This window comes from Lethenteron reissneri, chromosome 52 (genome assembly GCF_015708825.2).
Source record: "Lethenteron reissneri isolate LAM-NWPU_2019-01 chromosome 52, ASM1570882v1, whole genome shotgun sequence".
NCBI lineage: Eukaryota > Metazoa > Chordata > Hyperoartia > Petromyzontiformes > Petromyzontidae > Lethenteron > Lethenteron reissneri.
Window position 1 is genome coordinate 4,215,715 of NC_083830.1, and position 22,932 is coordinate 4,238,646.

General features: G+C 48.7%; 1 protein-coding gene across 3 annotated transcripts; it reads left to right on the forward strand.

Moving 5' to 3' along the window:
- The first annotated feature begins 205 nt into the window (after window positions 1–205).
- LOC133355897 (targeting protein for Xklp2-like) lies at window positions 206–22,568 on the forward strand. 3 transcript variants are annotated; one of them, XM_061573310.1, is made up of 16 exons: window positions 206–430; window positions 2,660–2,746; window positions 3,280–4,048; window positions 4,809–4,949; window positions 6,220–6,273; window positions 8,051–8,136; window positions 9,010–9,125; window positions 10,014–10,233; window positions 12,074–12,212; window positions 12,883–13,117; window positions 14,871–14,963; window positions 15,440–15,622; window positions 16,885–17,031; window positions 18,016–18,127; window positions 19,412–19,581; window positions 20,968–22,568. In XM_061573310.1, the coding sequence occupies exons 1-16, from the start codon at window positions 340–342 to the stop codon at window positions 21,076–21,078; spliced, it is 2,754 nt and encodes a 917-aa protein (XP_061429294.1). In that variant the 5' UTR covers window positions 206–339; the 3' UTR covers window positions 21,079–22,568. The 3 variants fall into 3 exon arrangements, with proteins under 3 accessions (XP_061429294.1, XP_061429295.1, XP_061429296.1); XM_061573311.1 differs by having other exon boundaries at window positions 19,415–19,581; XM_061573312.1 differs by having other exon boundaries at window positions 15,443–15,622.
- Window positions 22,569–22,932: the final 364 nt, after the last annotated feature.

The following is a 22,932-nucleotide window of genomic DNA, read 5'->3' on the forward strand; positions in this document are numbered from 1 at the left end:
AAAAAGTATCCCACGTTCGTATTTTTGAACGGAGAGCGCTGTTGGTTTCGTCCGCGGCGGGGTGGGGCGGGGTGGGGGTGGGGGGGCCGGAGGCTTCGTCCAATCGGCGGGCTCCGTTTGGGGTCCGTCCAATCAGCGTGCTCCGTTTGGCCGCTGCCGCGTCCTGATTGGTCCAATCGCGCAGCCGTTACCGTTTAAATTTTTTAACTTCCAGTGACGGGGCCCTGGTTTGGAGGGCGGTGGTCGGTGGCCTTTGGTGGGACCACTTTTTTAAATTCTTATTGTTTTCGTAGCGGATTTTACGCCGTATATAATATAACATCTCTCTCTCTCGCGACAATGAGCAACCAATACGTGTACGATTTCGACGCGCCGACCTGCGGCGACTTTGGCAGCGTGGTGGACAACGACAACGCGGACGCGTGGTTTGGTGAGTTTCGTGTGAGGATGTTTCAAATGTCGGTCCTCTTGTTACGTTTGATGTCTCCTCTTCCCACCGGGTGGTCCGCCGTCAACGTAACCCTCGCCGATCCTTGAGATGGTCACAATTTATATGCGGTGTTGTAAAAGGCTTAAGACGAGATAATATATTGCTAATGCGTTGTGCTGATTCTGGTGCTAATCGTCTTGACGATCGGCCATCTTCGCCGCTCGTCACGAACCGCTTTCTTCTTACAGTCGAACGTACGCCTTGTGCATCCGCCCTCGTGTCTCTCTGCCTTTCTGTCTTAATTGTTAATACGCAATGGGGTTGTTTTTGTTTTTAAATAAATATACGCGCCCGATAACTCCCGCCATGTTTTTGAAAGTGCGCAACAGCGGTCCTCTGGCACCCGCGTAGTTGACATCGCAAGGTGGGTTGGTGGTGGTGGTGGTGGATAATCCCCCCACCATTATACACGGGGACCATAGCAAATGCATCAGTTTGTGTGTAATAATACAACTTCAGCCCCTTTGCGTCAATCCACTGCTGGATGAAGGCCTCTCCGCAGCGCCTTGTTGCTGGGTGAATGGCGCGCATGGAACGCCTTTCCGATATGAATGCACTCCCATCTACATAGAAAAAAATCTCATTCCTTTACAACTGTGTTTAGGTTGTTGTCCTTCGCCCCCCCCCCTCTCCTCTCGCACCTCCGATGAGTGCGGTTGGCTACGTACGGTGCGAAAGAAGTTGCAACATACAGACGCGGATTTGGCCATACGTGGGGCCACGCCGGTTAATGCGAGTTGGTGAAGGAGTGTGGCTTGGAGCCTTTGTTGGATAGCACTCGCCGCCGACGTTACCCGTTGTTAGTATAAAACGAACAAACCGATTGCCGGGTTCATAGTTTGCAATGTTCCCTCCCAAACACAGCGCGTCCCTCTGCATGGCCCATTGTCAGCTGTTGCATTCGGTTTGATTTTACTGAAATCGCCAGCGAAACGTCGTTCCCAAATTGTGAATGTTGTAGTTGGTTTTTACTCTCCAACGCACCGGTGTGCTGTGTTGGCAACTAATTGTGTCCACGTTTTGTTTACGTGACGGACCTTACTAATTGGCTCTGGTGGTGGGTTAACAACACTTTATTTACGTGATCTCACCCCCAAAAACCCTTGGTTATTTATGGAGCTGTTCCAGTATATGCTTGGGCACATTTGACCCTGGCAAATTGTGCCCTGGCAAAGATTTGAACCGAGAGTTTTGCAACGTGGAGCCTTTTACTATAAGCTGACATTCCAAGCAAAACAAGGCCACAATAATTTAAACTTGCCCATCTTTAACCCTTCCGTGCAATTGTGTTTTACTGTACAACGTGTGCGTGCCGTGGGAGACTACTTAAAGCCACCATATGCATGGGCTTGCGTTGCTATATATGGCTAGGGAGATGCCAGTGAAGATATTAATTATTGACTCAATCGGTGCGGAGCTTTGAGTGGCATTTCTCCAAGATCGCCAGTTTACTACCAAATGCAAAAACACTAAGGAGTTTTAGGCCACACATCCCAATGCATGCATATACAGATCTAGTCATGAGACTCGATTAGGCTATCCCCTGCAAAGGCCATTGTAGTACATTTGATTAAATGTTGCATGTGACCTGGGTATTGTGCGCGTGCTGCACACGTTCTCTATCACATGAGGGGAATGCAGAGGGAAGTTAAAATCCTTGCTCCATATGCAGCCCTTTTGTCAATCTCTGGATCTGACCATACTTCACACTGGTCTGTACAGGTTGGTGAAGTGCGGGGGTGAGGACAATAAACTAAACGCAATCCATTCTAAGGAAATTATTTTCCAATCTGGATTTGAAAGTACGTAGCTCCAGCGGTTTCCTAATATCGGACGCAAGAACATTCCAGACGGCCGCAGAATCCCATCTGAAAGCGTGCCATCTCTGTCTGATGGCTAAACAAAAGCTGCTGCTACGAGGATGGCTGAAGTTCGTGGCATGGTTATTGCTTGCTGACGAGATGGGCATTAAATCGTGGTTCATTTGTGGCAAGAACTTTGTGCGTGATGAGTGCGCGACCTTTTATAATGTACAGTACAACACCGGATTTTTCATCGCGGCCTTGTGCCCGCAACGTATAGCGTGGACAGTAGCCGAGGTAACACCCGTTTTTGTGGTCACCTATCCGATGTTTAATGCTGCACATGCTTCTCTCTCCGTGGGGATAGATAACAGACAAGAGGACCACCAGGCTTTCCACGATGGGGCTGATTTTCTTGTGGAGGACCTGCCGGTGATGAGCAACGTGGACTCAGGTACAACATAAAATATTTCCTGGTTTGGCCATGAAACGTACGTTTTCACAACTCCTGTGCAGGCATTAGCATTGTGGGGTTTTTTTGTGGGGGGGGGTTAATTTAAATGTTTCAATATAAAGCGGTTATTGTCTGTGCCACTTGCCTGAATGTAATTGATGTTTAGTACAGCACTGATTATTAATATCACAGATACACTCTGGTTCTTTCGGTAAAGTCACGTAGATAGATTCTATCTACGTGACTTTACCGAAAGCTTCCGATCAAGAATATCACAGATATCGATGAACATAGATGAATGAACATTATTTTATGGAGCGATTCCATTATATTGTATATAAAAAAGTATTCAATCGAATATCACAATACGTCTCCCTAAAGATGCATGTTTTCTAGAAAACGGGCATGCGTCATGAAAGAATGTGTTGCTTGACGAAACGCACGTTTTAATTTTGAGTTTCTGAATGTATGCTGAACTTTGGCACCGTACGAAGCCAACCGTGCTAATCGGAGGTGCGGTGTCTTATCACTAGACAAGGGGGCAGAACTGCCGGATGAAGAGATGCTTGATGAGGAGGAGGTTGAGGCTGAGGCAGGCGCGGGAACGGCGTCGAATGCCGAGTCCCTCGCGAAGCGAAACGAAGACGCGGCGACAGCGAGCGCCAAGTCTGCAGACAACGTAGTCGCGAAGGAAACCCGTGCTGACATTCCACAGATAAGTATTGAGAAGCTTCCGGGCACCTTTGAGCCTGCAGAAGGGTATAGTCGTGTTGCTGCACAGTTGGCGATGGAAGCAATGATCCCTGCTAAAGATGAATTCTCGGACCAGGGAGGTGACATGCTTGATGCCCCTAACCGAGTTGAAAAGAGTGACGGTGATCGTGCATCCGTAAGCAGCATGGATGTTGAGTGCGCGGCAGATACCGTGCAGGAGGGAGCGGACATCATCCCCATGCGTGTGGGAAATTCACCATATGACGTTGCTTGTCCTGCTGAAGAAACGCGCGAGGAAGAAGCGAAAGTAAACCAGTGTGAAGCCGCAGAGAACCAACAGCCTGCGGAAGGCAACGGCTCTGCCAAGGAAGACCTTTGTGGTGATGACGACGATGAGTCGTCGGAAGAGAAGAGTGTGGTGGCGGCTCGGTCTGAAGCAGAAAACAATCCGGAAGAAACTCGTGAGCCAGGCACAGACCTCTTCAACCTGTGTAGGTCTGTGACGAAGTGGCGCACTGGCGTTACCGCAGGCGCTCGAGTGGCTTCTGTCGTTCCTCCCGCCACCCGCCGGAGTGCTATTGTGACAAGGTACGCGCGTGTGTGTGTGTGTACGTACTGTTGAACTTCGCGTGCACCATACATAGCCAAACGTGCTAATCGGAGGTGCTGCAAAGCAGGTGCATAAGATGTACGCGCAATTTTTGGTGTAAAATACAGGAATGGGAAAATGCATCTTATAACCTGGTTTGAGATGAAGGGGAGAATTGTTTGATAATGTGACTGGAGGTTTCTGATTTAATCGCAACAGTCAAGGGGGGGGGATAAAGTTTGTTTCTGTGAGGGTATTTCGTTCCTAATATTTTTTTTCTCACCCTGGTTAGGTGGGTGGGTGGGAAGCAAAGTGTATTTGTAAATTAGCACTTTGGTTCTTTCGGTAAAGTCACGTATAAAGATAAAATAATAAATTAAATAATAGCATACGACGTTTCGATTGCAACACAAGCAATCATCATCAGGTATAAATGAAATAGCAACAAAAATCTAACCAGAAAACTATAGACAGACATATAAGCAGACAGATATCACCAAGATACATAGAGAGAGTAACACAGGCACAGAGACGGAGATCGTCTCTGTGGCGAGGCCTTAAATAGACAGAGGGGGGGGGGGGCGGAGAGAGGGAGGGGTTAGAGAAAAAATTAACATGTCAATGAGTGCGGCGACGCGTGGTCAATTACTCTGGCAACATCCTACGTATGTTCTTCCCTTTTATTTGTTTTTATTCATGATGATTATTCGTTTGAGGGTCTATACATTGCAGCGTGTGTGTATCGTCCCTCGTGCGCAGATTGGATCCGTTGGCTGGCCAGAAGAATCGTGCCTCGGTGCGAAAGCAGTTGACCAACATCCGTGCAGGGAGACGCACAATTAGTGTCACGTCCACTGCCAGCAGCAGAGTCTCTTCTCCGGCCGTCAAGAGAAGCAAAAGGTGCGGATCCTGATGCCCTTGTGCCTTCATAATGGTCATCCTCAGGGGGACATCGCCAACCTGCGGCTCCGGAGTCTTTAAGGACCGTATTCTTAGGTTTTTCGGTAAAGTCACGTAGGTAAAAAATTTAAATTAATAAAGGTAAAATAAAATAAAAATCACGACGTTTCGGAGGCAAACACAAGCTTCCGTCTTCACGCGTGCTGTGAAGACGGTTTCACCTGAAGACGGAAGCTTGTGTTGCCTCCGAAACGTCGTGATTTTTATTTGATTTTACTTTTATTAATTTTTTTCCTACGTGACTTTACCGAAAAAACCTAAGAATATGAATCCTTGCAGTCACGAAAGCTTCAAATCTAGAATCTTTAAGGACCACTTCGTGACGTTATGCACATGCGCGTGTTGTGGCTGTTGAAATATGGAGGTTTTTTTGTATTTACTGAATTCGAAAAAAAAAAATTGCTCTCCTTATATTGGTTGCCGACCCCTGATCATCGTCATCGTCGGCCATGATCGCACCGCTGCTAGATGAAGGCTTCCTCATCTTTGCGGAGGACATGTACTCTCAGTTGCGTTCTGTTCATTGGCTGTCAATTTTCGTGACTATCGGCCAACCCTCCTTGCAACGTTTCCTACCCCAGCCCGCTTTTCATAAGTTTTAATAACGTCCTTAACCTGCTGATACACCTTTAATCCGTGTTTTCTCTTTCTGTCTCTCAATATAATTCCAAGCATGCATTACTCTTTCTACACGATTCAGTTGTTTGTTCCATGTTAAAATTGCCATGTTTCTGAACCGTATGTCCTAACAGGTGGTGTGTATACCCAAAAAAAGATATAATTTAGTACTATAATTGTGGTCAGTTCGTGTGCTTTTTAATGTTAAATCATATTTAATGGTTAGAGGTAGCTGATAGGAATACTGTAAAAAGAATGTCTAGAAATTAGGTTGTGTAAGAGCTAATAGCAATGTACCAATGTTCCCAAAGTAGACCGTCCTTTTTGCTCCGTGCATATTGCCAACAATGATGACATCGGTTCGCTGGTGATTACAGCCTGCTTCAAGGGATAACCAGTGCCCTAGCACACGTTTTGGAGGGCTTGATATCCTAGCCACAACATTTTTTTTTGGGCGGTGAAAGAAGAAAAAGTTTAGTTTGAAATTTGCTGACAAAATCGGGGTTATTTTTGGTTTCTGTGCATAGTATATTTGGAAGAAATTGTTCTAATCAAACCTATGATCATATTGAATATTTTTGTTGTTGTTTAGGTCGGGATCTTTGTCTAAAAGCTCTGCAGCTGAAGTTGCCCAGCCGAAATTGAGGTACTTGGTGTGCATACAGCCAGCCCGCAGCATACGCAACACATTTTAGTGTCTTGTAAGGATCAACTACCAGAGTCGTGTATATACAGGTAGTCCTCTACTTACGATGGAGATGCGTTACGACGACCCCATCGTAAGTCAAAAATATCGTAAGTCGAAGATGTCATCGCCTACCCAGGAGTCCTAAAGAATGGTGATAATTTAGCAAAACAGAGCAATTTACAGTACTGTATAAACTATATACTGTATGTATTTATTAATTACAATACTGTATTGCACAGTAAAATGTAAACTAAAAAAAACAAGGTAAATTCTTAGCCTACCTATATTTAATAGAACGTTTTTTTCAGGAAACAATCCTATCTGCTATAAAAACTTTTTAACATGCATTGAAAACGTATCGTATCGCGATCGTAAGATCGAAATATCGTAACTCGGGGACTTGTCTGTATTATCCATATTCTTTGGTTCTTTCGGTAAAGTCACGTAGGTATAAAATAAATAAATCGCGGCGTTTCGATCGCAACACAAGCGGTCGTCCTTGGGCGTAAAAAATTTCATCCAGCAGTGGAACTGCTGAACTAGCGAGAGAGCAGCTACAATAAGGCTACATATGTGAAAGAACCAAAGAGTATAGATTCCTGTAGTCACGAAAGCTTCAAATCAGGATTATATATTATCTGTGTCTTCAATAGCTCTTTTGGCAAGTGACACTTAATGCAATGTCAGGTCTACTTGTATTGTTAGTTTATTAGTGATTTGATGATGCATTAATACATTTTTATGTTCTAAATAGTACGGATTGAGTGTCTACCATGAGATCAGTCGAGGGGTGGTGTCAGACTATTGACCATCCTTGGGGGGGAAAAGTTATTGTTTATCACAGTTTTTACATCATTTATATCTTCATACACGTGAACAATTCATCCAAAAACATGTAACCGCAACTCTTGTACCTTTATTGATTTTTACAATTAAGGTTAGCCTTGCCATGTTACGTGTACAGGTTGAAAAAATAACGATTCTACTGTAATTGCTAATGGATGTTAACTGCCTCACCTGGTAGAAGATCGTGGGTTCGATCTCGACCCTGACGCTTGTGTATTTGGAGTTCGCGTTTTCTCCCTGGTGGTCGAGTGGTTCTTCTCCGTGTTCTCCCGTTTTTTACCCTCCATTTAGAATCGACCTGCGTTTCCGAGTATTTGGCTGCTATGAATGTCCACACGATAAGCCACTTTGTTGAGCCATCATTTGAGATAGCCAGGTGACTTGAGAAAAAGAGTTGCATAGCTCGGTGGGCCTTACCTGGTAAAATAATAACAGTACTGCTTTTTTGTATTTGGATTCTCAACCAACACCGGTTTAGGTCGAGGTACACTGATTGTTCTCTTGTACACATTGACGACGTTCGCCAATTTCTCTTGTAGCCCCGCCCACCACCCCAACACGTTACATTCCCTGGTTACCACATTCAGATAAGCCCCTCCCCCCTTAACTTGTATTTAAGGGCTGGTCTCTTGGAATTTTGCCTCACTTGATGCAATAATTTTAGCTGTGACAGCCCCTCCTGATGACGGAGACTTGTTGCCTCCGCAACGTCGTGATTTCTTATTATATTTCTATTATTACTTTTAGTAATTTAATTTTTTACCTACGTGACTTTACCGAAAAAACCTAAGAATAAAAATAATAACAGTTCAGTACCCTATAGAAAACTTGCGTCTACTTGAGTAGTGAACAAGGTTTGCGTGTGGTGCTGCTGCTGCTGCTGCTGTAGGTCGACCAAGTCGGCGGAGCACCCGGAGCCTGAGAAAGTGGAAGCCAAGCAGCAGGCGCCCCAGAGACTGAAGAGAAGTTCAGCTGGTAGAATATAAAATGGATATTAGCAGACCCTGATATAATCATCGCTCTCTTGCCCTTCCCCTACACCTCCGATTTGAGTACGGCTGGCTACGTACGGCGCGAAAGAAGTTCTACATACATACAACACACAAATCGGGGGGGAGGGGGCACTTTGGATGTAAGCACAGCTGGGACGGCTCCCTCGGACGTGGGGTTATCAATCGCTTCTGCTACAAGTGACAACATATATGACCTATACAATCCGTAGTTTTTACAAGTCACAGTGGCCATTTGTGTTTGTACCTGTGAATAATTACTAGAATTGCACAAAGATAAAAACGTTAGTGTGTGCGAGTCTTTGCAGTTTATGCAAATCCATAATCGAATGATGATGATGATGGTTTCAATAAGTTTAAAGTGATATTGCAGGAATGTTTGCGGGCTCTCGGCATTAACGCGTCTTGTTCTTGAACGTCTCTCAAGAAGACGATCAGGATTTGAGCTGGAAGGAACATCATCTGTCGTATCGAAATTGCAACATTTAGCACATTCCTGCGGAGGGAGCTGGTAGGAACGTTGGGTTGCTCGGTCAATGGCCAGGGTCAACGGTGGCGTGGTGTATTCCGCAAATATGGCTGATTGAGGTCGGGCACAAGCCGGCATGAGTAGGTTAAACGTTGAGTTTTATAAGGGCACCACGGGGTGACCAGCCCCTCCCCACCCAGCCCCTCCCTGCACGACGGACGGACACAATAATCCCCTGTGGGATGGTGTAACCAGGAGGTTCCTACCAGTACAAGGATATAGTTCGGAAAATGAGAGGAGGCGTTAACGCGGGGCGAAGGAGGGGGAATTAAAATGACCTCACCCTGTGTCTTTCGGTGACGTCCACAGTTTCTACGTTCACCTTCCGCACGGATAAACGGGCGAAGGCGAGCGATCAAGTTGGCGAGCCGTATCACCACGTTGACTTCGTTGCCAACCTCCGCAAATCATCGGCCGCTTCCCCGGTACGTCACCATGAGGTTACGACCGTCGAGCAATACGGCCCTGAGAGCCTCCCCCCCCCCCCCCCCCCCTCCTTGTGTCTGCATAGTGCCAACCAAATTGTCTTTGTCCCTACAACTCCTTGCCCCTTCGAGGTCAGGACTTCTGAGGCGTGACAAATCTTTAAATCTCAACTAAAAACGCATCTGTTTACAATGGCATTCTCTCTCATTCTTTTCAAACGTCTTTCTCACTACTTTCTTTGGTTGCTCTTAAACTATTTCTGCCTTTTCATTCATAGCTGAGAACAATTGTTTAAGGATGCTTTATACATTTTAATGATTTACGTGGTCTGTCGATGGGTCATCACTTGGCATGTAACGATTGATTAAATCTTATCGTAACGTTACATAAACGCGTTGAATCTCGCATAATAAGGTGAAGCTGCGAGTGAGACTTGGGTACATGTGTGAGAGTCTGTTTGTGACGATCGAATCGCGCCAGATGAACAAAGCATGCCCGGTCACAAGCGTACGGTAAAACCTCTCGAAGCTGTACAAAAGTGACAAGAGAATGGGGGACCTTTTTGTGGGTTAAACATGACTTGCACATGTTGTTTGGCAGCAACCACATTGACACAACGCAGTCCCTTCTGCCACGATAAGAGGTCCTGACAGTGACGGGAGTGACTGAGCTTGATAAGACGATGAACACGGCTGTCGCCAGTTCTACAAGATTCCCCTCCTCCCGTACCGCTTTATTAGCTTGGGTGTTTTGATGCTTGCAGTGTTGACGGATAATTGTCACTCGCGGGTCGTTTCTAAGAAGTGGAACCGATGTGGCTGTGTGCCGTATGAAATACAGTTGATCATCAAATTATCCGGTGTGCGATTTATCCTGGCTTCCAACAGACGAAGAAGGCTCAGCCCAGCAGAACGGTGATCCAGCCGTTCAAATTGATGACTCGTGGGAGCAAGCGCAAGTTTGAAGAGGCGCTGCAGAGTGGCAGGTTGATCAGCCATCCCACGAAGGGCACTGCAGCATTCAAGAGCATGGCGGAGCAGCTGCTGGAGTTTGAGCGGCGCACGCCGCAGAGGTTCCACCTGCGTAGCCGCAAGGATTTGGAGAAAGGTACGTCTGCGATGTATACCCAGCAACCAATTAAAAAAAAATGTTTATACTGGTATGAACAACAGTTCCACACTGCCCACCAGGGATTATTTGTCTGTCGTGCATAGCCTCTCCCAAACATGTACGCTCCCGGATTGGTTAAAGTGCGTCATGTGACTGCGAGCTGGCCACTTCCTGTTGTGGTGCGCCCCGCACCTCGGAGGCCCGAGAAGCCCGCAACATGACGGCCACAGCGCCGGAGACGCAGCCACGGAAAGCTGACGGTCAATCCACTCGCACACGGCTCACTCAGTACACACAGCTCACTCACTCACACACAATCGCATGCAGCTCAGAGGAGACGGGTGAGTCAGAGTGAGGCAGAGTCGTGCTCCGTCCACTGCTGCCCTGAGGAACCCCCGTGCTCTCCACTACAGATAGGAACAGCAGGTTCCACACTGCCCACCAAGGATTATTTGTCTGTCTGTGTCGTGCATATTTTCTGTCGTGCACGAATGCGCTGTCCAACCGAGTTCCTACCTGCCCACTCCGAAGGAACAGTGTTTTTACCACCGTAAAGGCCACTGAGCTGTGATATGTGTGTGTATATATATATATATATAGCTCTTAGTTCAGAAGCGACCTGGCCACAAACGATAGCTCAACCGACGTGGCTTATCGTGTGGAAATGGTATGCCTTGACGCGTGTTGATTAATATGGAGGGAAAAAAACTAGAGGACCCAGAGGGAAAAAATCCACGCGACCACGGGGATAACACACAAACTCTCAAATATACAGCGGGTGTCGGGGTCGATATCGAACCCCCACGACCTCCTGTATACCAGGGGAGGTAGTTAACATCTCACTAACGTGGGGCCCACACCATGGACCATTAGCACAGACCCAGATGTTCCACCTTTTCGGTATCTCCCCAGGGTGGCATACATTTAGCGGTTAAAAAAATTTTTGTGCTAACCATTTCAAATTAGCGGGTGGTCAAGTAATTCTCTCTTCTTAGCTGTGTAACTAAATGGATACGCCGAAATACTTTTGCTTTCTGCGGTGGTACCAATTTTTACTCGGGCCTATGGCCTATCCACTCGCAATGCGTGTCCTTTTTGTCAACGTGAGGATTTGGAAGTATCTTGGAACCTGGAGCAGTGCAGTCCTACCACACTGATGAAGATCCATCGCTGACAACTCCCCCCCCCTTGTGGAAATGCGAAATGTCTCTGTATCCCAGAATCTCCACCATGAAGTTGGGAAGTTATTGAGTAAATCTATGTTCTGTTGTATATTGTAGCATGTAGCAGATCATAAATCTAAGTGACACTTATTTTTAAATCCTTTATATTAAGTTCACTTGCTTGCTTAGGACCGTGCAAATCTTTCGGTCGTTTTTTAACCCACTTCCCGTGATCCAATCGAGCTGACATTTTGCACACAGACTCGTTGTGCGTGATAATGTATTTTTGTGAATTTTTTTCCCAAAATTTTACACTTTTTAGGAAAAAATAAATAATATTTAATTACCAATTGCTTAATGGTGGCAGGCAATCATCTGACCCATAGGTGGCAGCCATCTCAAGCCAGAGGACGAGAGGACTCTAGCCGCCACGCATATAAAGGATTTATAGTGAAAAACTTTGTTTTTACGGGTTACTTTTTACTCCAGTTGGTTGGCTTCAACATTACCCATCGCGATAGTGGTAATTACAGCCCTTTGATAAAGTGGTGCGTAAGAAGGGGCCAGTTGAAGGCCGACGGTACAAACCGATTCTGTGGGATGCTGTACAAATTGGCGTGACTTTGACATGGACGTTGCTTCACCGTTCCACCACCCCCCCCCCCCTCTCCAAGGTCCTTCTCCGATAACAGCCCGGCCAGACTCCTGCACGATGCCCATGACGCCGCACCTGGTGACGCGCATGCGCCAACGGTCCCCCACGTGCAAGAGCAGCGCGCAGCTGGAACAGGAGGAGCTGGAGCGCATCCAAGCGTGAGTGCCGGGGGCCAGCCAATGCACGGGCTCTCGCTGGACGTAGTGCAGGAAAGGGGGCTGTGCAACCTTTATAGAGTGCGGGGCGCATTGGGCAAGAGCGACTTTGAAACTTTGCAAGCGTAACGGTCACGGTTGCGAATACGGAGTGGTGAACGGCTTGCCGAGTGTATCGCCGGTGTCCGCGGGCTTTTAAAGTTGTGCGCCGCTGGTGCAGTGTGTCGCTGCGACTAAGCATCTCAATGCAGTGCGCACCGACTCGTTTAACTGGCCCTGCGTTGGATGCGTTTGATTACCTTCAGTGCGAAGTTTTGTCGCACCGCCACAGACTTTCCACGTAAACCTCGGCGTATCGCGCGATGGTGTAAGAACCATCGTCGTGCACACCCACGCGGCTTGTCTGAGCGCAGCAAGACGCTAGTGTGTGTGGAATACTCGAGGCGCCCGTCCATTCAGAGCTGCACAAAAAAAGACGGTCGCTGCATTGCCGCGCTTTCAGATGCGCTTCTGCGGCTGTCTGGAATGCTCTTCCTTCCGATATTAGGCCGCCACTTGAGCTATGCACTTGTTTGTCCTCCCCTCACCTCCAATTAGCGCGGTCGGCTACGTACGGCGCAAAAATAAGAAGTTCCAACGTGCGTACAAACTGGAGATGGCGTGTGCTCCGCAGGCACCAGTTCAAGGCACATAAGCTGGACCCCCATCTGCTGGAGCCGGGCTCTGTGCCCATCGGACGCCGCTGCCGCTCGCACGAGGGCGCCCGCCTGACGGCGGAGACCGAGCAGCGCGTGCGCGAGCGTGTGGAGGAGCGTCTGCGGCACGAGGAGGAGGAGCGCCTGAAGGAGCGCGCCATGCACCAGTTCCACGCTCGCCCACTGCCCGTCGCCATCCTGGAGCAAGTGTCGGTGCGAGAACACGCGCTCTACCGCCGCCACCACAGACGACAGATCATATTCCCCCCCCCTCCCGCCCCCAGTGTAGCCTTTACGCAGCCTGTTTGGGGCAAGTGCTGTCGACGAGCACCTAATGAAGGCCAGCATTGGTGCAAAGTGGGGGGGGGGGGGGTTTCTGGCACCACACCCGGTCGCCTTCGTCTCTCTCGTTGCAACGTTTGCGCATTGCGCAAGGTTTGAATTTAAGGCCACGGCCAATCGCTGACATTGGCCGCGATGGTGAATTGATTTAGATTTATTCTGGGTTCGTGGTGCTGGGCTGGCTACTACCCCCACGATACTGCCGTTCCCCTCGGCAGCCTGGGAATACTTTAGAGAGGAGGGGGGGGGGATCTTTGGTGTTTTTGGCCACCACACACACACAACCCCAAGTAATAATCGGTCAAATTAAAAAACCTTTCCTGACATGTTTAACCACCCCGCCGCAACTGCTTGTTTCCAGGGACGGCATGCGGTTTTGGAGCGGCCTCGTGTGTTTTGTTCTTCTTCAAGAGATCAGGAGGACACTGCATTTTGGCATTTGGTATCACGAATTTGAATGTTCGGAGATTATTCCATAGGCACAATTGAGAGAGAAAATGTAGGCCGCACAGAAGAGGCGTGGGACAGTGACATGGCGAGCGGTAGCGTGTTTGCTGCTTGTTTTTGGCAAACGTGGTTCGGGCCCAGTGGCCTCCTTGACTGATACTGCAGGTACATTAACCAAACAATTATCGTACGGTTGACTAAGAGAAAGAAGTTCAACATACAGTATAAACATACGTACTCCTCCTCTTTGGTTTTTTCGGTAAAGTCACGTAGGTTAAAAAAGAAAACAAATAAATTAAATCACTTGCTGACGGTTTCACCTGAAGACGGAAGCTTGTGTTGCCTCCGAAACGTCGTGATTTAATTTATTTGTTTTCTTAACCTACGTGACTTTACCGACAAAACCAAAGAGTGTGAATCCTTGCAGTCACGAAAGCTTCAAATCTAGAAATACGGGCTCCTCGTAGACTCAACACTGCCCATAAACTCAACACTGCAGCTCCGATTGGCATGGTTAGCTTACGTACGGTGCGAAAGAAGTTCTACATACGTGCAGTCGTCATGTTTTGACGTAAAAAAAATATTCCCATGAGATTTTTCTAAAATGTGCAAGCTGCGTGTGCTGGCGTCTGCTTACATTTTAAAATCGCTCGCTTTACCTAATTGGGTAAACGCGCACAGCAAATTTTCCTCCTACTGTGAAACTGCTAGAACAATGGTGCAAATTCCAGATGTACTAATTTAATTTGAAAGAACTGTGCAATTGAAATACATATCACACTTTTGCAAGTTCTGTGGAGCCTGAATCTGCCAATATATAATTGAGGTTGTCCATTGATTCCACTGGCCCATCTTAAACATTACGGATTATGAACGGAGCGTTGTGGGTTTCCTTGGTACCACAATGGTGCACTTTTCTCCATCGGGCCACACGAGAGCCGCTTTAGTCCACGAGTTGCAGAATCCCCCGTGGGAGCTTCACAAGCGCAGTCTTGTGTGCCGTGTTAATTCACCTCCCTTGTGTGTTGCTGAAAATGAGGACGTTTGATACGACTTGTGATCTGGACACCACCCGCAAAATTTTGCGGAACGTTTGCTCGGTCGTCGTCTTCCATTGCTGGAACTTGCGCTCGGCTCCGTGCGGCGGATGATGTATTACGTCCCGTGTCTTGTGCAGGGAGTGCCAGAGAAGGCGACCCTACCCATGACCATCCCGGAGTCCCCGGCTTTTACTCTCAAGCATCGTGTGCTCACCCGCAAGGACTTATCGGTACTCCCTTTGTTTTTGACCGGTGCTTTTGAGTTGTCTTGGCTACTAACGCATATCGCCACCGTGGCGAGATGCTAACCACCTCGCCCGGTATAGAGGAAGTCGTAGGTTCAATCCCAACCCCTTGACGCCTGTAAATTTGCAGTCTGCACGTTCTCCCTGTGGTCGTGTGGATTTTCCTCCGGGTCTATTTTGTATTTTAGCAGTTCGTTTTTCAGAAACAACCTGGCCACAAATGATTGCTTGACGAAAGTGGCTTCTCACGTGGACATGTCTCGCAGCCAAATACTCTCAAAGCGCATGTTGATTTAAAATGTGGAGGGAAAAACCAAAGGACCCGGAGAGAAATCCAAGCAGCATTTGGACACCGAAGGACCTGTGTTTTTCTCCAGGTCGTGCCGCTAACCGCACTTGCCCCAACAGTCTTGTTAAGGCTGCATGGTGGGGGGAACCTTTGTCTTTGTTGTCAATTCAAGCAGCTGGAGGCACCTCGACCTGTGACCAGAGCCAACCCGATGCCGCACTTCGGGCTGCCCTTCCAGCCCCGGCCAGAGATGCGCACGGTGGAGCCGGAGCCCTTCTCCTTCGACGCTCGCGACCAGGAACGGGCCGAGCGGCGTGAGCGTCGCATTCAGGAGATCCGCCAGCTGGAGGAGCAGGTGCGGTGGTTGGTGGGTGGGTGGGTGGGTGGGGGTGGTTGGGAGGGAGGGTGGTTGGGTGGGTGGGGGTTGGTTGGTTGGGAGGGTGGGGGGGCGGTCAAGCGAGAGGATGTGCCTGAGGATTTGCCCGTGGGATTGCATGGACACGTGTACCCGTTTTTATGTGTACTCGTTTTGTGGCACTGTACTGCTTGTCGAACTGGGGTACACGTGTGTACAAGTGTGACTGGGTTACAGACAAGATGTACAGTGTGCCTCAAAGACCAATAGGGTTTGTATTTTGAAAATGGTTGCTTGGCAATGACACAAAACAAACAACACTGTTTAATACTCTTTGGTTCTTTCGGTAAAGTCACGGAGATAGAAAATTAATAGATCACGGCGTTTCGATCGCAACACAAGCGACCGTCTTCAGGCGAGACGGTTGCTTGTGTTGCGATCGAAACGCCGTGATCTATTAATTTTCTATCTCCGTGACTTTACCGAAAGAACCAAAGAGTATGGATTCCTGCAGTCGCGAAAGCTTCAAATCAACACCGTTGAAGTTCTAATAGAAAGGCGTCGACACACTTCTAAAACTGAGCAAGGTTGTAAGAGCTTGGGTAAAGCGTTAAGGAAAGTAGATGGGCTGGGGCACAGCGCTTGAAGAGATGATGACCGCCCCGGCGGTGGTCCGGAATGGTGACGGGAGTAGCGGACAAGGAGTTGAAACGTGTTTGTGAGGACGTCGAGAGAGACGGGGTTGTTGGGAGCTATGACATCGGCTTAACTGTGGTGGCAGCCGTTGCTGCATCGCAGGACCGGATCGGGGAGAACTTGGTCCAGCAGTGGATTGTCCACGGCTGATGACGATGACTTCAATTGGAATGAGCTCGTGTTGCTGATTTTGTTCTGACCCGTTTTGGCAATGTGGTGTGTGTGTGTGTGCGCACGCGCGCATGTGTGACATTGGTGCAGGTTTGGAAGAGCGGTAGGAGTGGAGCGGTTAGCGCTGCACTACAAATCCAGCGGCCCGAGTGCGATTCCCGCTCACGGTCAAAACCAGTGACGATTATCCAAACCGATCCTGGGCCTCCCCTAGGTCGACTTGGCCTCAAATGAATACCTCGTGCGGTGTGTAAACATCGCCAGGCGGCCGGGCGTGGTGTTGGCCTCCCACCCACCTCGTGTGCCGTGCCGGCCTTCGTAGGTGCTACTCGCTAACGGGTCTATCCCCAACGTCTGTTAAGGCTACACGGGGGATGTTTATCTTTGTGCGACAGGTCCCCCAGTTCAAGGCGCAGCCCGTGCCCGACCTGGAACATGTGGCCCTGCCAGAAAAGCACTTGCGACCGCTCACCCAGCACGAGCCTTTCCACCTGCGCGTCGACGAACGTGGCTCCATCAAGACCGAGCAGTTCAACAAGAAGGTGACTCACTGCCGCTGCACGCCCAGAATGCATCTGAAGAATGTCTCGCTGGACATTTGAGTTGCACCACGCACAGAGCCCTCGTTTACATAATTGAACACGGCAACTGGGGGCTGCGGGCACTTGCATATGTCATGGAGTTACCATTACATTGCAACAGTGGCGAGATGTTAACTGCCTCGCCTGGTATGCAGGAGGTCGTGGGTTCGATCCCGACCCTGACGCCTGCTGTTTATTTGGAGTTTGCGTGTCTCTCTCTCTCATCTGCATCATCACGGTGGCTAGGAGATGTTAACTGCCTCGCCTGGTATGCAGGAGGTCGTGGGTTCGATCCCGACCCTGACACCTGCTGTTTATTTGGAGTTTGCTTGTCTCTTCCCCCCTGTGGTTGCATGGATTTTTTTCTCCGAGTCCTCCGGTTTTTCCCCTCCACATTTTAGAAACGACGTGCGTTTAGAGTATTTGTCTGCTATAAATTTCCACATGATGATGAGCCACTTCGTTGAGCTATCATTTGTGGCCAGGTCGCTTCTGAACAAGAGCTACATTGCTCAGTGGGCCTTGCCTGGTAAAATAAACATCTTGGTAGTTGTATAGTTTATTGTTCCAGTGCATGCCATTAGTGCGTGGTCATGATGGACGTTATAAGAATATGTTTTACCATTTTTTTTCCTGGCTATAAAACGGGTGTTAAGATGTCACAACACCGAACGGACACCTTTTGCAAGGAATCATGTCTGCATAAACCCCCCACGTGCTTGTGGTGAACGTGCAAACAAAGAACATGCTTTCAGTGCTCTGATAATGCATCGTCTTGTGCTGTTCGCTTTCTGGCGTTCTCTTGGTCTAACGCTTTGAGACTGGGCTCTAAAGAAAGTCTTTGGTGTGGACCAATTAGGTTTCAAGGATAATGTATATATTATCAAGCCCTAAATTGGCGCACCTGTGTGTGTGTGTGTGTTTACCCGTGTGTGACTGGAGCAGTTAAAGGAGGAGGAGGAGCAAAAGAAGGAGCACGCCACGTTCCGCGCCCGTCCGTGCCGCGTGACCACCACCGCGCCCTTTGTGGCGCAACGCCATAACCGCATCCTCGCCCGTGAGTTGACGGGGCTGGGTGGGGAGGGTGGGGCGGGGCTGGGTGGGGAGGGTCACTTTGCCGTGGTGTATTGGCTGTCAAACTCAACAGATCAGTGATAATACTGGTAGGAACCTCCTGGTTACACCAGCCCACAGGGGATTGTGTCTGTCCGTCGTGCATGGAGGGGCTGGGTGGGGAGGGAGGGGCTGGGTGGGGAGGGTGGGGCTGGGTGGGGAGGGTGGGGCTGGGTGGGGAGGGTGGGGCTGGGTGGGGAGGGTGGGGCTGGGTGGGGAGGGTGGGGCTGGGTGGGGAGGGTGGGGCTGGGTGGGGCTGGGTGGGGAGGGGTTGGTCACCCCGTGGTGCCCTTATAAAACTCAACGTTTAACCTGCTCACGCCGGCTTGTGCCCGTCCTCACAGTCGGGCATATTTGCGGAATACACCACGCCGCCGTTGTCCCTGGCCATTGACCGAGCAACCCAACGTTCCTACCAGCTCCCTCCGCAGGAATGTGTTATTATTCTCTGCAGTCGTACCCCGATTTACGTCTTCCCCCGTTAGCGCCCTGAGAACGGTTTGTTTAAGGGCGCTTTGTGAATTTAAATTATTATCAATATGTCATTTCACAAATACCGTTGTCGCGTTGTTATCAACACCGCGGCCCGATTAGCGTCGCACCAACCCCACACTCGCGTCGCTGATACGTCACCGGTCCCCGTCCTTTCTTGTTATCCGTCGCCTCTCGGCGTTCGCCTCAACCGCCACCAGCCCACTGCTACCCTGTACGTCGCTTTGATTTAACGTCGCTCCGATATTCGTCTTCGCATCTTTCCGGAATGCATTTCCTCCCCACCCGACGTGAACCGGGTATTGCCGTGCTGCGTTGCTCGGGGTTAAAGTGTGAACATATTCGTGGGTTTTCAAAGTGTCCAATTGCAAAGCTCTCGACCAGTGATGGGGGGTGTCCTTGTACGGTGCGAAAGAAGTTTAATCGCACATCCCTCGACACAGATCCAGCCGTACAGCCTTAACAGACTGTTGGAGCAAGTGTTGTTAGTGAGCACCTAATCAAGGCTGGAGATGAGGTGGGTGGCCAGCACCATCCATGGCCGCCTTTGTCCCCCTAGTAGCGATGTTTACACACTGCACGAAGGACTCATTTGAGGCCGAGTCGACCTAGGGGGAGTCCCAGTATTGTTGTCCAGCGAGCGGCAATGGAACTCGGGTCGCCGGGTTCGGAGCGCAGCGCACCCAACCGCTATGCGTGCATCGACACATTCCGAATGCGTGCCTGTGCGCCGCAGCAGGTGTGGAGAACGTGGAGCTGAACACGGTGCGGCGTGCGCGCGAGCGTGCCGAGTACGACGCCCAGCTCGCAGAGCAGCGGCGGCAGAACGAGGCCGCGTGGGAGCTGCGGCTGCAGGAGCAGGCGGAGGAGGAGCGCCAGATGATCCTCCAGCAGCGCAAAGAAGTTGTAAGGCTGCTGCCCCCCCCACGCACCACCCCCCACCCAAAGATCCCCTGTATAATTCTAGATTTGAAGCTTTCGTGACTGCAAGGATTCATATTCTTAGGTTTTTTCGGTAAAGTCACGTAGGTAAAACATTAAAATTGATAAAAATAAAATAAAAATCACGACGTTTCGGAGGCAACACAAGCTTCCGTCTTCAGGTGGAACCGTCACAGCCACGACAGCTGTATCAAGTAAATGAGAGATTGCAAGAGCTACCACTCCGTATATATAATGGTTGGAGAGGGGGAAGGGCCAAGTACGGCACACTTTTTATTCATATGGTAAGGTGAGGCTTAAGAGGCTGAGCCTTTGTTATGGAGAGGTACGGTTTGTGACTAAGCCTGGCCTACATAACAATAGTGTGAAAAAAGAAACAACTAAACATGGTAAAACAAGCCTGGCTGTCTATCAATTCCACCTGAAGACGGAAGCTTGTGTTGCCTCCGAAACGTCGTGATTTTTATTTTATTTTACTTTTATTAATTTTAATGTTTTACCTATGTGACTACCGAAAAAAACCTAAGAATATGAATCCCCTGTATAGCCTGTAACAGACTGTTGGGGCAAGTGCTGTTACCAAGCACCCATGAAGGTCAGAAAGGTGCACGAGGCGTTGGGTGGCCAGCACCACGCCCCGCCACCTTTATCTTCCCGGTGGCGATGTTTACACACCGCACCTGGTACTCGTTTGAGGCTGAGTTGACCTAGGGGAGGCCCAGGACCAGTTGAGATAGTCGTCACTGATTTTGGCCGTTAGCGGGAATCAAACTCGGGAGGCTGTGTTTTGTAGTGCAGCGTAGCGCTAACCACTACACTACCGCCCCCCCCCCGACACACACACGCAAAGACAAAGTTCCCTGTCTAGCCTCAACTGACTGTTGGTGCAAGTGCTATTAGCGAATCGCACCTTCGAAAGGCTGGCACGGCATATGTAGGGGGTGGGTGGCCAGCACCACGCCCAGTCGCCTTGGTCCCTGCGTGGCGATGTTTACACATCGTACTGGGTACTCATTTTAGGCCGAGTCGACCTAGGGGAATCCCATGACCGGATCAGATAATCGTCACCGGCGTTGGCCGTTCTCGGGAGTCTAACTCGGGTCCCCGGGTTCGTGGCACGGCACGCTAACCGCTGCACCACCGTCCCAACACACCTCTAAAGAGCACGGTTGGCCATGTTACCGTGCGAAAGAAGTTCAACATAGAGTTTTTAAGCACTGGGGGGCGGAGATAACGAATGCGTTGCCTACAAACTCGCGTGTCGTACCGTGTTCTCTGAATTGAGAGTCGCACTTTTTCAGAAATGACTCGTTGCCTTCATCTGCCCCCCCCACTCTCCTCCTCCCTCAGGTGCACAAAGCCAACCCAGTGCGCCACTACAAGGCTGTGGTGATACAGCAGAGCAGTCGTCCTCTCACCAATCCACGCTCGCCATGCTTCTCTGATCGCTTTGACTTGTGATGGCTGGCCCCGAGCGTCCGGTGGCGTACTGGTAAAAGCCTCCTTCCGTCTGTCGCGCGCAGTCTTACGGAACGACGGAAACGTTCAATTCGCCGACCATAAAAAAACAAGTTGGTTAGCGAATGGTGCGTAAACTAATCGTAACTCCCATAAGCCATTGGGTTTCATGAAGTGCCACTCGCTTCCGTGTGCACTTGGTAACGAGAGCAGCGTAGCGCCGTTCAAGTGTTGTTTTACACGTTTTAAAGAGGCTTGTTTCTGCCCACTTGATTTCTCGCGTTTATATGCCTCACTTTGTATCGAGTAGTAAAGATTTTATGCTAAAACAAGTTGGGTTAACCATCCCCCCCCAACGTAAGTTCTGTCTCCATACATATACCATAGCCGATTTCGTGACCCATTTTGGCAACGTTCCCCGAAACTGTCCGATAGGGCCTGTGGTTTATATATATATAGATGCCTCGATGTAAGCCAGATGCTGCATGGGTTAGGAAGAGCATGCTGGCAGTTGGGATATCACACAACTTTTTAAACCAACTTACACGAGTTTTTAGTTGATGGTGCGGGGCAGTAAAAGCACCTTGGGAGTGGAATAACTCCGTGGAACGAGATAAGGAAACGGCAGTATTGTTTTTGGTCGGCTTCCCATGTGGGTCAGGTTCTTATTTTAATGTTTTAAGGAGTTTGAATTTATTGTGTTTTGTTTCCGTAGGTCTAAGCACAGAAGGTCGATCGTACTGGGAAGTAGTCGTCACAACGTGGCAGTTGCTCAAATTTTCAAATGGGAACTGTTGAGGCTTCTTTTAAAGCGATCATCTTCTTTTAAAGCGATCATCTTCTTGAACGTGATGTTGTTTAGCTGCCATTCGCTATGTAACACGATTTGTGTTCCTGGGTAGTAAGTGTTGTTTTCTAATTGCTTATGCCTCAAAAGTATCGAAAATGGCTATTCCCCCACAAACTTTCCTTTTGTGACCAGGACTTAATGTGAAGGAATGACACAACTGCACACCACGATTTCCCATTGAAAGTAGGTAAATTTCTAAATATCACTGTCCTGGTCACAAAAGCAAATTTTGTGGGGAATAATAGCCATTTTCTGTACTTTTGAGGCATAAGCAATTAGGAAATAACACTTACTTCCCAGGGACAAAGAATTTTTTTTGTTACACAGTGAATTATCGAAGTAAAGTCCACTTGTTCTAAGTGAATACAATTTAGGTGTGTTGGTGAAAACGAGCGTTTTACGAGTGAATTTTATTTGATTTGCAGTCGGTTAACAGCAATGTGGGGGATTGTTTTATTTGTCCGGGTGGAAATGGTATTGACATTTGATGTTTGTAAATTCACTGCAAGGCTGTGTTGAAAGGTGGAACATTTGTCACCTTTTGATCATCTTTAGTTCAAATTATCACCCGTTGCCTCTAACTCTGCTTTTGTGTACAATAAAACTTTTTTCCAATTACAAAATTGTCACCTGTGTGTTGTACAACAAAGAGCTGATAATAAAGATGAAGTTGGAATGTGTGAAATTTGCGGCAGCCAGGATTTTTACTGGAGAATGAATAAGCATGATCTGTTATCCAGAAGAGGTTTTTTGGGGGGTTAGATTGTGTAAATGTGTCGTTAAACCTGCCACCACCCAACAGACAATGAGGTTTGTTCACATAACCAAAACGTGCCCAATGAGTTACTACTTCCATAAGAGGGGTTTTTTGGGGTTGGATTATATAAATGCGTCTTTAAATCCACCACCCGACAGCCAATCGGTATAGGTTGTCACGTAAACGGAACATGCCAATTCGTTACTAGTTCATACCGGTGTGTTGGAGAGTAAACGCACAACATTTACAA